Here is a 12,307-nt window from a genome sequence, read left to right as displayed (position 1 = left end):
TGCACAGGTACTTCAAACTCAGGTTGTAAAATGGTTGAGCGTAAGATTCTGAGTTTGTTGTGTGTGACGCTGAGCTCAAAAGATCCAGAAGATACTAAATTGACTGTCAGTAACGCAATCAAAAACACAATGGTTTTCATTCATACAGTAAGTATTACATTTTTAAACAGTCTTTTGGAAAGTGCCTTACCTCCACATTCTGAAATGTTCCGAGCCCCGGCTGTTCTTGGGCTCGCCAGACTCTCAGGACCAGGGCAGGCCTCGCACGAGAGCTGCCCCTCCTCGTCTTGGTACGTGCCGGGCGGGCACAGTGCACACCTTCCCTGCTCCCCATCGTAGTACGTACCGGCACTACAGCTAACTAGCAACAGAAAAGAGACTCCTGTCACCCCAGTTGACAGACGAGAGACCCATTTCAAACCTAAAGAGCTCATTTATAAGCCTTGCAATAACTTGTTGAAAGGCATACAAATCGACCTGCTGCAGCTATGTAAAAAATGCTGAAAAATAACCAGACAAAGCCTTTCAAAGACGCCTCTGCACTTAACTTCAAACAGGTTTTTAGTCTGTTACACTTAAATAATCCAAAACATATTTCACTTCTGAAAAGAAATGTCGTCTGAGGTAACCACTTCAATAAAAGGTGTAAACTTAGCTTTCGTTTTTTTTTACTTGAACGATGAACTTACTGAATATTACTATATATATATATATATATATATATAATATATATATAATATATATATATAGTTGTATCAACAAAAAAAAAACAGCATACATGTTTAATTTGTTTGAAATCTCCAGCTGCACAGTGCCTATTTATTAATTGATATGATTGATGATCACCATACCTTTAAAATGTCAAACGTTACCTTCCAGGATATAGAGATCGAAAGGATGTGGCCACGTTTAATAGGGAATACTTGTCTGTAAAAGTTGTCCTGAATTGCTATTTTTAAACTAAAGAGTTTTAAAAATTCACTTGGAATGGAATTTTGAATTTAAAAAAACAACAGTGCACTAAAAGTGAAAAGTGAAATCTACTGAATGCACCCAAGTAATCTGTTGTTTTGCTGAAAACACATGGGAATGCGTTGAGGCAGACAAAGGGTTATTTGTGCTTCAGCAATTTGCTTGATTTACCTCGGATGAAAGAATATGCAATTCTCACAAGAGGAGTTCATTTTTTTTTTTTTTTTTAGATTTTTTTTAGGTTTTTAGCTTTTGTTTATCCTCAATGACCATTAACAGCCATCACCTTATTGTCTCCTACTGCTTCTGTTTGACAAAAAAAAACAAAAAACCTGAAGCTTTTCTAATGCAAAAAATATAGAATCTATAGAGTTCTTGAATTGATGGCTACAAAGAGATTTAAAGGATCTTTCACCTCTTTTCAACACTTCATCTATTGCTTATTTGATGACATGGACAAACACTATGGCATCACAGTGGTAAGCAGTTGAACCCAATAAAAAGGGTCAGGTTGCTGCTTCTCCTCATTTTCCTTATCAGAATCACCTCTAGACTTCTCAAGGAAAATCGCAAACAGCTGATGCAAATTGATTCCCATGGTGTCATTGAAGCCACTTCTTTTGAGCAGTTCACAGGCTGGGGTCATGCTGTGTAGCCATGTGTGGAAGGGATTTAGCTCTTAAATAGCATGATTGTATAAACAGCAGTTAAAATGTCTCCCATACAAAAACACACAACTATTTTCACTGCAGTTCTGCCAAATTAGAGCTCTAGCAAACGGCATTAAAATTGGCAACTCTGTTAATGATGAACATTTATCAGAGTACCTATGGCTGGGCTCTGCTCAGAGTGTGTTTGTATAGCTCTGGATAGATATGCACATTTGGACAAACTGTTTACACCATGATTTTTCAAATCATGTTTATTTTAATTGTATGCACTCTTGCAAATTTAGCAACCAATGAAGCTATTTGGCTAAAACACCTGTGTGCACATGCTACACATTTTAATCACAGGATCAGGGGGATGCTGTCACATTTTCACAACATAAATTGAAATCATAAAACAACGTGAACAGCTTTTGAATAGGGTCCTATGCTGTCTTTAACATTCTAAAGAAATAATTTTTTTATTAATATTTTTACTAGTAAAGATGAGATCAGAATCCACCATTGTTTTATTAAACACAACATCCTATCTTTCGGTACAGTCACATGGAGTCTTGTAAAACATTTTATATAACATATAATTTATTATTAATTGATAGATCTAGTCTTATGGAAGTCTCAGACTACATTTGAACTATGGCAGCGCTATCCTTATATAGTTGTGTGTTTATTGTTTTATATCTTCACTGTGTGCATTTACTTAATACTAACACTCCATAAAATGCCAAAAATATATACTATATAATTAATATAATATATATATATATATTATATATATATATACTATATTATATATATATATATATATATATATATGCTACCTGCTTTAAACACTGTGACATAATGACATTGCTAATCCTGGGGTAAGTTATAATTTATATCTGTAATATTTGCAGTCAATGCAAAGTATGTGATAAAAAACACAATTCAGTTCATTTAAAAAAAAAAAAAAAGTTGTAATAAATGAATCCAAAGCACAGCTACCAAGCCTTCATCTTGCCTCGTATTCATCACATCAAAGCTAAAACCACAGGAAAGGCTTGAGAGACAAATCGCTGCTTTAAATGACACTCCAGGTCAGGTTCTAAATCAAGAGACACATAAAAACACCTGAAGAAAACTGAGAGCAGCCCGACACGTTTCTGGGGTCTATGGGCTCGTTTCTCAGAGCTATTTATTCAATTTGTGTCTGAAAGAAAAAAAACAAAACACTGATTCCGATACTAAAACAGATAGGAACTGACTTGAACTACTCACAAGCCCTTCCGTTAAATATCGCAGTTCTTTTCATTTTCCGATCTTGTATCTTTATTGAGTGCATTTTTACTTCCTTACATTTTTTTTTTTTTTATATCAACTTGACATTATTCATTTATTAAAACTATTTTTAACTGGCTTTTGACAAGGTGCTGACAGCTCCAAGGATGATGTCCTCTGTCTGCTGACTTAAGTGCTCAGATCTCAAGTAATAACAATCAGCTTTTAGAGGAATTCAGTCCCATGCTTCTCTAGCCCAGGGCCTCGTTTCTCAGTAAAGACAGCCAATTGTGGCAGGTTGAGGGGTTAGCTTTGTGGGGAGGACAATAGTCCACTACGGGTCTGAACTGCAGATTTCTTTAAATTGTGTCCAAAGTCAGGTTCAAACGTGGGTCTTTGGGGTTAAAGACAGGGCTATAGACAATGAGGTCGCCCGGACCCACGCTGTTCGGTTTTAAACAGTTCTGATTCCTAGATTTACAGCTCAGTCAATAAAGCATGGAACTGCGCAAACAGAAGTGCAAAGAAAGACGTAGACAGAAGCTGAAGACTTAAAAACAGCTCAGAAAATCATAACTGTTAAGGAAAACTAAGAATATATTTTTGCATTTTAAAGACAAAAAAAATCTATGCAATTCAAATCCATTTACATGTCTGTTGTGTTAATCATTTATCTGTTGATATTTTTAAAGGTATATTAAATGCTGAATAAGTTATCATAAACTTCAATGACTATCTTCAATGTCATGGCCCTCAAACAAGTGTGAATCAAAGACACGTTTTCAGAAAGGAATAAAATACTAAATAGAAATAAATTAACAACTGAACTGTTCCTGCTTGCAACTAAGACCGTGTCAGTTTTTGGAAAATGTGTGTTTGCCTTTACACTTGCTTCAAAATGGGTCCACCAAGTTTACATAAAAAATGGTCCTGTTGTAAAGACAAATGGGCCTTCAAGGAAATCAAAGAGACACAAATGGCAACGTTAAAACAAAGACATCTTAACTGCTTTTTAGTTTTGCAACGGTGACTGCTTCTTTAAAGCCCTCTCTTCTCCAGACGTGGTTAGAAAAGTATAAAGGAGGTGCAGTGTGTCAAACAGTAAGCTCTCTAAAACCGACAGGCTCAAATAAATGGTTACAAGCCACATACAGCAGGGTGCGCCCCGGGCATGAATTACCTGTCTGTCACGGTTGTGTGGCATGAATTTAGATAACATCTGAACCACAGCTTTGAACCTTCACCCTGCCAAAATGTGAATCACCAGTAATGTATGTGTACAAAGCCAAAAAGGATAACTGTGATCAGAAAGATCTTTGAAAAGGAAGTGAAAAATGAAAACAGTCACAATTATTGCAAGGGATGAACATAAACAAATTATAGTTTGAATTGGAATATCCAAATCTGCTTTCCAGCTTATCTTGTTTCTATTAACTTTGCAGACAGGGGCTTGTGAATAGATCAGATGTGTGTTAACTACAGCGTTGTTTGTTCATGTTCTCGTAGGAGTACCTGGTTCAGACCGAGAATGTTTCATACAGATGTTGAACATGAATCTCATTTGAATAATAAACAATAATAAATTTTGGTTCCTGAGAAATTATAGTCACTAAAAAACTGTTGATACACTGCATAATGCTTTATACTGACATTGTATTCATGACATGTTAAGTGACTCTGTAGGATTGTGCTCAGAGTTTACTATGGTGTTATGAATGCTACATTGTGTCCAATTCAAAGAAACAATTACCAATTAGCTTGCAGTTCTGTCAGAAGTGAACAGTGACTCACTGACTGACTTACCGCATGTATTGTCCCAGAGCACTTGCCCAGTGCCACAGTGCTCCGACGAATCCAGAGCTTTGGCATTCTTCTTTGGCAGCTCATATTCAGTGCCCCCGAAGCGCATGTGGAACTGATCCCTGTTGATAGACTTTCTCAGCGTCCGGATAGTTTTGCGCAGTCGTTTCTCAGATCGCTTACGCACGCATCCCAAGTCGCAAGATTCTGTCGAGAAAAGCACTTGATACAAAAACCTGCATTGACTACAAGACAGAGGTGTGACCAAGGTAGCCTTGTCTAAATCCTTGAAACCAGGCACATTCATTCATCTACTGGCAGATAGTCAAAGACTACTGAACGGACCCTTCTGCAGTAGATTGTGATGTACCTGTGGTGCACCCATGGGACAGTGGACCTGCTTACTCTTTCAGCAACGCAAGCCACACACACACACACACACACACACACACACACACACACACACACACAACAGTAAAACAGGAGATACTTTTTTTTTTGCACTGAGAAGGAAAGGAAGAGGATGAGCAAGAAAGAACAAACGATGCTTACATGCTACGAGAGACAAAAGCAAGCAGCACCTCTCTCAAATCCGTTAAACCAACCTGTTACCTCCTGCAGGTTCATTTCGAACTCAAATTCGGCGGTAATCGACGAGCCCTCGTCCTCGCCTGCCTTCCGTCCGTGCCGGCTGCGAATCTTCCTTGCTGAGACACATCTCAGGCTTAAAAAACTGAACTGGATGTTCTCGGTGTAAGGGTTCTTTTTGTCTGTGTGGGAGTAAAAACAAAAATTTCAAAACAAGCAAAACTAAAATCACCTCACCTTTAAGATGTTATTGTTAACAATCTAATGGGATTTTACAATGATAATATTATTGCTTTACTATTTTTTTATATATTTTTCTCTTAAAAGTGCGGTGTCGTAAGGGGTAGTGCCATTTTTTAAAAATAGATTTGATGTATTTAAGGTGGTTACCTTAAAAGCTTATGTTGAACAAATAAACTGTTTCCTTGTAAAAATACAAGATTCAAATTACTCTGCATCAGACCATCCATCCACTTTGTATATAAGTAGGGAACGAATCCATAGCCCAACGACAGAGGCAAAATAAATCATTTTTCTATAGCAATTTAAGCTTCACTCCTAGCTTTTCGCTGGCAGCAGCTTTGAAAGTAATGCTCAGAGACTGCAAAGAATTTCCTTTTTTGTTGTTGTTTAACCTCTGTCTGCTTAAAGATAACATTCAGCATGATGTAAGAACAATGCCTGATCTTCTGAGAGAACAATATAATCCAACAATTGCAAGTTAATTTGATTGATGGTTGGGTAGGGCTCTGGTGAAAGCCACTTCATGGTTAATTTCATTTTGTAATGTAGCAGCTGCACCAGTGTTGAGATGTCAGAAACGTTCTTCTTTATTCGCTAGGTTTCAGAGAGACTTGTCATTTCCAGCTGATCTTCAAGAAGCGCTCTCGGTTCTATTCTGGTAATGCACTTAAGACTGTGTTAATGGGTAAATTATTGTAACTTCTTTTGTACCTGAAAGAGCTAGTTTTAGACCTTCTTTAAGCTTCTCTTGGCTTCTTTTCAAATTGCATCTCCCTGCACTTGGTTTAAAAGTTGCTGTTGTCTTTATCCGTGGTGTGTTTCCAGAATCCATCCCTGAAAGAGAATATAGGAAAACATTTGGAATAAACTGACCGCTGCAATGCTTCTGTCAAATAACACAGAATATATTTGTATATAAGACTACTATTGTCTTTGTTAAGATCACATATGAAAATAATGACATACTAATTTGTATACTTGCCAAAGCAATTAGAGGTATTTTTGCTTCTGAGCCCATTACTGGAGCAATGGTAAGGCAACCCACAGGTCACAGTGTATGAATCTTCAAACCCTGACAAACAGATTACATTGCAGTGTGATTAACGTAGCTTTTTCCAAACAACTGTATGAAGGATGAGGCATTTTTTACAGGGACACACAACACCTTGTATGCAACTCCGTTCTTGTGGTTCAAAAGATTAATTGCCGTACAAGCTTTTAGGGTTATCAAGAGAACCGCTATCACACTGCAAACATTTTCATTATCACAGTGATCAAAGTTTTATTTTCAGCAGAACAAAATGCTTTTCTAGGGGTCAGTTTAATTGCAGTCTTATAATGCTGCTGCTGACTGTTCCAATGAAGTATAGAGTGTAAACGTTGAGCTGTTACTCTTACCAGTTAGGATGTGCACATGCGATTGGCATGTCAGAAAACAGCAGTCGTTTCCTTCCAATTTACTGCAGTTTAACATGGCTTTAGAAGGCCTTTTAGCCACAGGCAGACCCTCTGCTTCTAAACAGGATTAAAAACACAACAATCTCATGGGGAACTGCACTTTCGCTCTGTGGTTTTCACATCACGGCGGAAAGAGCCGCAGAGAGGAAAGCTTTAGAAACCCTCCACCGTAATACTGACAGGAGAGCACCCAGGCCACATGTCTTCAGCAGTTAAATGGGGAAAAAAAAAATTCAAAACCCATACAACGTTAAACAGGCACAAAAGAAACAAAACGTGCACATACAGTTAGCCTGAGCATTTCCAGAGAAAGCGCAGAAAAAGAAAAGCAAAGAAACCCAAAGTATCTCCTGTTTTCAGCATTAGATCACTAAAACAAACATGAACCATTTACACCAGGAAATCAAACCCACTAAACACATTGATCCAACATCTATGCCCATTAAGCAGATAAACAGACCAGCATCCTGAATGATGAGGCAGTTGTAATGACCGTGGCTGGTGGAGTCTTACCAATGCAGTCCTTCTTGTTCCAGTGGAGTTTGTAGCCCAAATGACAATGACACTCAAAGCTCCCCACTGTATTCTCACAGCTGTGCTCACAACCTCCATTGTTGATGCTGCATTCATCAATATCTGAGGAAAAGTATTTCAGAAATCAACGCATTCTCTCCATTCCACATAACAAGATTCATGCAACAGGGGATCCTGTCATTGACAAGTCATCCTGTCACACAACCAAAGAAACATCACCCTGGACTTTGAATTCTGGGATCTCTAGAAGTTATATAATAAAATCAATAAATAAAAAGTTACCCTTTTTTATGATTATCAAACAAGTGAAGAAGATACATGCTAGAGAATTCTTATGCACATTAAAGTAAACATTTTGGCAAATCCCTTCATCTGCTTCAGTAAAAGCTTTTGTCTAGAATTTGTGATACTGAGTTTATAGAGATGGATAAAAAGAAACTACTATAAATCCCTTTTCAAACAGTAATAGCAGCAGCTACAGCCCACAAATGAAAACTGTAGCCAAATCATGCAAACGTCTTCTAGCAAGTAAAGAAATAAATCTTCCTGCATTTCTAGCGTTGGAACAAAACATCATGTCTGTTCAGTTGAGTACTGCTTTATTTCACTTGGATACTGAGTTGGATTCCCAACACCTTTATAAAGGCTGCATAACAGTGTATTAACTGACATAATAAGCCTATTCAAGTATAAGTGTTCATAACATATTTGTCGTTGTATTGTGATAACATTTGCTACTATAATACTACTTGAAATATATCAATAATTTCAAGAGGCTACGAGTCACAGCCTTGAAATGCTGTTTTTCAATTACATTACATTATGGTGGTTTTATGCTGATTCTGATACAATATACATTTTATAGTGATGCTATGAAACATATCCATTATCCAATTCAAGCCAAGTGTTCCTGTTGGGATGGGTTTGTTCTTCCAATGTTACCTCCACAATGTGCCAGCCCATACAGGGTGAATCCTTTCTTACACACGCACTCAAAGCTTCCTGGGTAATTAACGCAGGTGTGGTCACATGTTCTTTCAAAGAAGCACTCATCGATATCTGCAATTAAATAACGACCATTAGAATAAGTACAAGACAGGCATGACAACCACATGTGTTTGGAAGCGTAATTCAGCCAACATGCAAGTCCCAAAGGCTTACGACAAGCGGAAAATAAACTTTACCAGAGGCTATGCATTAGAATTCTGCAAACATAATGGAGCCCAACACATTTACTGTATTATAATGCAGCTGGGTCAACATTTGTATTGATTAAAAATAATGATGTAAAGTGTTAAGCTAGATTTTAGAAGGTCCCTTCTCTGCTAAATGATTCAATTTTTAGGGATTCATCGCTGATAACAACTGGCTGTCTAGGAAATTTAATAAGTCAGTTGGCTTTACTTTGGCAGACATATATTGTGTAGCTTTTGGAACAGACAATAAGTGCCTATTTCTAACTACTATTTTATCTGGTCAAACAGTTAAAAATTAAGGTTTTAGGGCTTTATACAGTACAATAGGAAAGCACTATGAAAAATGGATTTGTCTTATGAAATATGTGATTGGGTTGCCATTTTGTGTAACTTGCTTCCAATGGCGCGCAATGTAAAGGCGTGTATTCGTAGGTCCAGTGGAAGTTTAATATCTGGGCAGCCATGAAGTTCTCCTATTGGCGTCTGTTCTCATTGGATGATATTCATTCAAAAAATAAAGCACAATAAATCTCTATTGAAGTTTCTAGAGCTATGTGTTTTGGGTGGTGTTTTTGAATTACTGGAAGATGGAAGGGCTATAAAACATGAAAATGCAATGACTAATTAAGCTGCACAGCACTTTATGATTCAATTTACCTCAAGGCGGGGTGCTGCCAAGCATGACAATGGCACAGTGTTAACCACCATTTTACCTCATATTTCTGTGCGTGGGTAATCTAAAAACTTGAATTGGCAAAAATGGCCAAATGACTTTTGTTTGCAGACAGTTAACTTTGAAATCCTGTGTGGCAAATCTACCCCTTAGTCGAGAATAAGTGGGTGGGATAAGGGTATCATATTTTAAACATCATTGACTCTTGTATCAAAATATACATCAAAGTTCAGTTTTATGAAAAGCAAAGATTTTCTACGAAGCTCCGTTAAGGATCTTGAAAGGAATCCCACAAGCTGATACAAGTTATTTTCTAGCTGAATATGTTGTTTTTCCATTTTCCAATTTTAAGCACAATGTTTTGCATTCCCTACTGAAACAGATAAGTCTAATCTCAGTGATCACACAATTCTATTGTTATTCTATTTTTATGTTTTTAAAAAATGAACACACATACTGTGAAAATATAATTCACTTACCTTGGCAAGATTTCTCATCTGTTAAAAGCTTGAATCCCTTTTTGCAGCTGCATTCAAAACTCCCAATCGTGTTTTTACAGAATTGATCACATCCTCCATTATGGAACTGGCATTCATCAATATCTGCAAGGTGAAAATCAGCAATTTCATAAACGGGGGTCTTGTAAGAAAGTGTCTTTTGTAATGAATGAATATAGAAAATACTTCATACTAAGTTTTGAAAACTAACACTTTAAGAACTGTGGTAGGTAGGTAGGTGGAAGGTTTATAATATGAAACCTCAAAGCTGCCATAGGTTACTGGTGGGTGGGAGTTGTTGAACAAGCGATTAGTGTGACATGCTAAATGTTTGTTCGCAAACCCAAGGTAACCTGAAGATTGCAAAATAACAACCCTTGAGGGCCAGCAAGAAGAGCTTTTACCCTACTCTGCTGGACAAGCTACTGTAGCTACATTCAGAAGTTGAATTATGCATTATAAGATAGATATATGGATAGGAAAGGTAACATGGTACAATTATACACACAGTGACTGAAGGGGACATTGTCACAAGATATAAGGAAGTGAACCCACCTAATATACACCTCATAGGCTTTACTTAACGATCTCCTTTATGCATATATGATATCAGGTAATAACCATTTCAGGTGTCTAACCTTTACAGGTCTTTCCATCGGCCTGCAATGTAAATCCTACTGGACAGCTGCACCGAACGCCCGTAGAGGTGTCTTTACAAGTGCGATCGCAGCCTCCATTGTTAACCGCACACGTTTCTGAAAGGGAAGACACTTTTCAGGTTTAGCAATGCATTTTAAAACTAATGCATTAAACATGTTCAGAAAACTACAAACCATTTTTTTTTTTTACTGAATGATAATATAAAATTAGAACTGTATTATGGAGCAGTCATATAAAGAGATAAGGGCCTGTTTTTTCCACTGTGGACGAAATTAAGGCAAATGACACGGGTAACATACCCACGACAACCAAACAAAACTAAATCGTCTTACATGACTGTTTGCAATTCTGAGTAGAAGCAAAGAAGGTCAAATCAAGAAGAAGCACCTTGCTGAACTGACAGTTTTACAAAGTTACACCATCACACTATCCCGTTTGGTGGATAAGTACACACGTGAGACTGACAGCACTGGAAATCATTTTAGAAAAAGTGGGCATGTAGCCATTTCACAGTTTGTTAAAAAAAACAAAACAGGAATGTTACATTTACCATTCAATATCCTGTTATCATTGCAAAAAAGAAATGAAATTATTCAGCACTGGCAACTGTAGAACAGGGTTTCACAAGCTCAGTAATATAAATCTAATACGGGCCATTTTACAAGAAGGGTTCATTTCATGAGAGTAGGTGTAAAGCATCTCTTTATGTCATTAAGCACATCCACTTCATTAACAAATCAATTCTCAGTCTTTTTTATTAGACTTTATCATGGGTTTCAATCTCAGCGTATTTGTGTGGCTTGTTTTGTTAGATAATAGAAAATAGCTTTTTGCTATATACCACACAGCAATGCAATAACTCACATGCTAATGATTAGTGAATACAATCTTTATACTTTGAAACTCACTTGTACCGAATAATGCATTTCTCCTTTTTAGTGGAGATTAAATATTAAGTACATGTACCTTTTTATTTAAATGCTTATTTATAATATTACGTAGTTTTGATTGTTATTTTGTTAATGCCACTCATCTGTGTACAGTCTAAATGCAGATACATGGTAGTTTCTGCATGCATTTCTGAGACGTGGTGTCCAGAAAATAAATCTAGACCTCCACCGTGTTGGTAAAGTTGAAAAGGTTATATAACTGAAACCTTTATGGCTCAAGCATGGTACTGCAAACCAAACTGAAGAGTAGCTTGAATAATCTCCTGTATTTAGCAATCTTTGGACCTATTCTAGCATCCTGGGAGAATATCAACGCGTTGGATAAAGGTGAAAGCAAATGCTATACTAGACAATGACAACTGATGTCAAACGTGCAGCACAATGTTTGCCAATGGGGTAGTGTGATGGCATCTAGTTCAAGGCAAGAAGACTAATACAAATAAAGGCAAAGATAAAGCAGAGACAGAGAAACTGAAACGTGTTACCCATTAGCAGTCGCCGTTTCACCCGCTTGTCCACATCAGCTACTGACGTGGCATTGTACACTGAGCTCTCAACTGCAGCCTCATCCTTCTCTATAACACAAATAGATGGCAGTCGGTCAACCAGTTCAGATGCGTCAGCTAAAGGAGGTTGTGCTACAACGGTGGAATTCTTCAAATTTTCAGACAGTTATTTTTTTCTTTCTCTGTTCAGTTTAGTACATGTAGCAGCTCAAATCACACATCATCACAACAGGATAACAAAGGTTAAACACAAAGCAATGCAAATTGACATAGACGCACTTACATAATTTCACTAGAGAGAGAAA

At 37.2% G+C, this 12,307-nt stretch overlaps 1 protein-coding gene across 2 annotated transcripts in view; it reads right to left on the bottom strand.

Moving 5' to 3' along the window:
• Positions 1-12,307, bottom strand: part of scube2 (signal peptide, CUB domain, EGF-like 2) — a 28,529-nt gene that overhangs the window by 6,669 nt on the left and 9,553 nt on the right. The window contains exons 7-17 of one of the 2 annotated variants that reach the window (XM_041275326.1): positions 11,982-12,071; positions 10,525-10,641; positions 9,869-9,991; positions 8,463-8,579; positions 7,500-7,622; positions 6,927-7,043; positions 6,511-6,600; positions 6,240-6,362; positions 5,303-5,467; positions 4,701-4,904; positions 191-361 (exon numbers count right to left, since the gene is read on the bottom strand). In XM_041275326.1, coding sequence (XP_041131260.1) covers positions 191-361; positions 4,701-4,904; positions 5,303-5,467; positions 6,240-6,362; positions 6,511-6,600; positions 6,927-7,043; positions 7,500-7,622; positions 8,463-8,579; positions 9,869-9,991; positions 10,525-10,641; positions 11,982-12,071 — 1,440 coding nt within the window. The remainder of the gene's footprint in view (positions 1-190; positions 362-4,700; positions 4,905-5,302; positions 5,468-6,239; positions 6,363-6,510; positions 6,601-6,926; positions 7,044-7,499; positions 7,623-8,462; positions 8,580-9,868; positions 9,992-10,524; positions 10,642-11,981; positions 12,072-12,307) is intronic. The other variant, XM_041275325.1, reaches the window with a different exon arrangement.

This window comes from Polyodon spathula, chromosome 17 (genome assembly GCF_017654505.1).
Source record: "Polyodon spathula isolate WHYD16114869_AA chromosome 17, ASM1765450v1, whole genome shotgun sequence".
Classification (NCBI taxonomy): domain Eukaryota; kingdom Metazoa; phylum Chordata; class Actinopteri; order Acipenseriformes; family Polyodontidae; genus Polyodon; species Polyodon spathula.
Note: the sequence above shows the minus strand (reverse complement) of the source record. Positions and strands in the feature narration are given on the sequence as shown.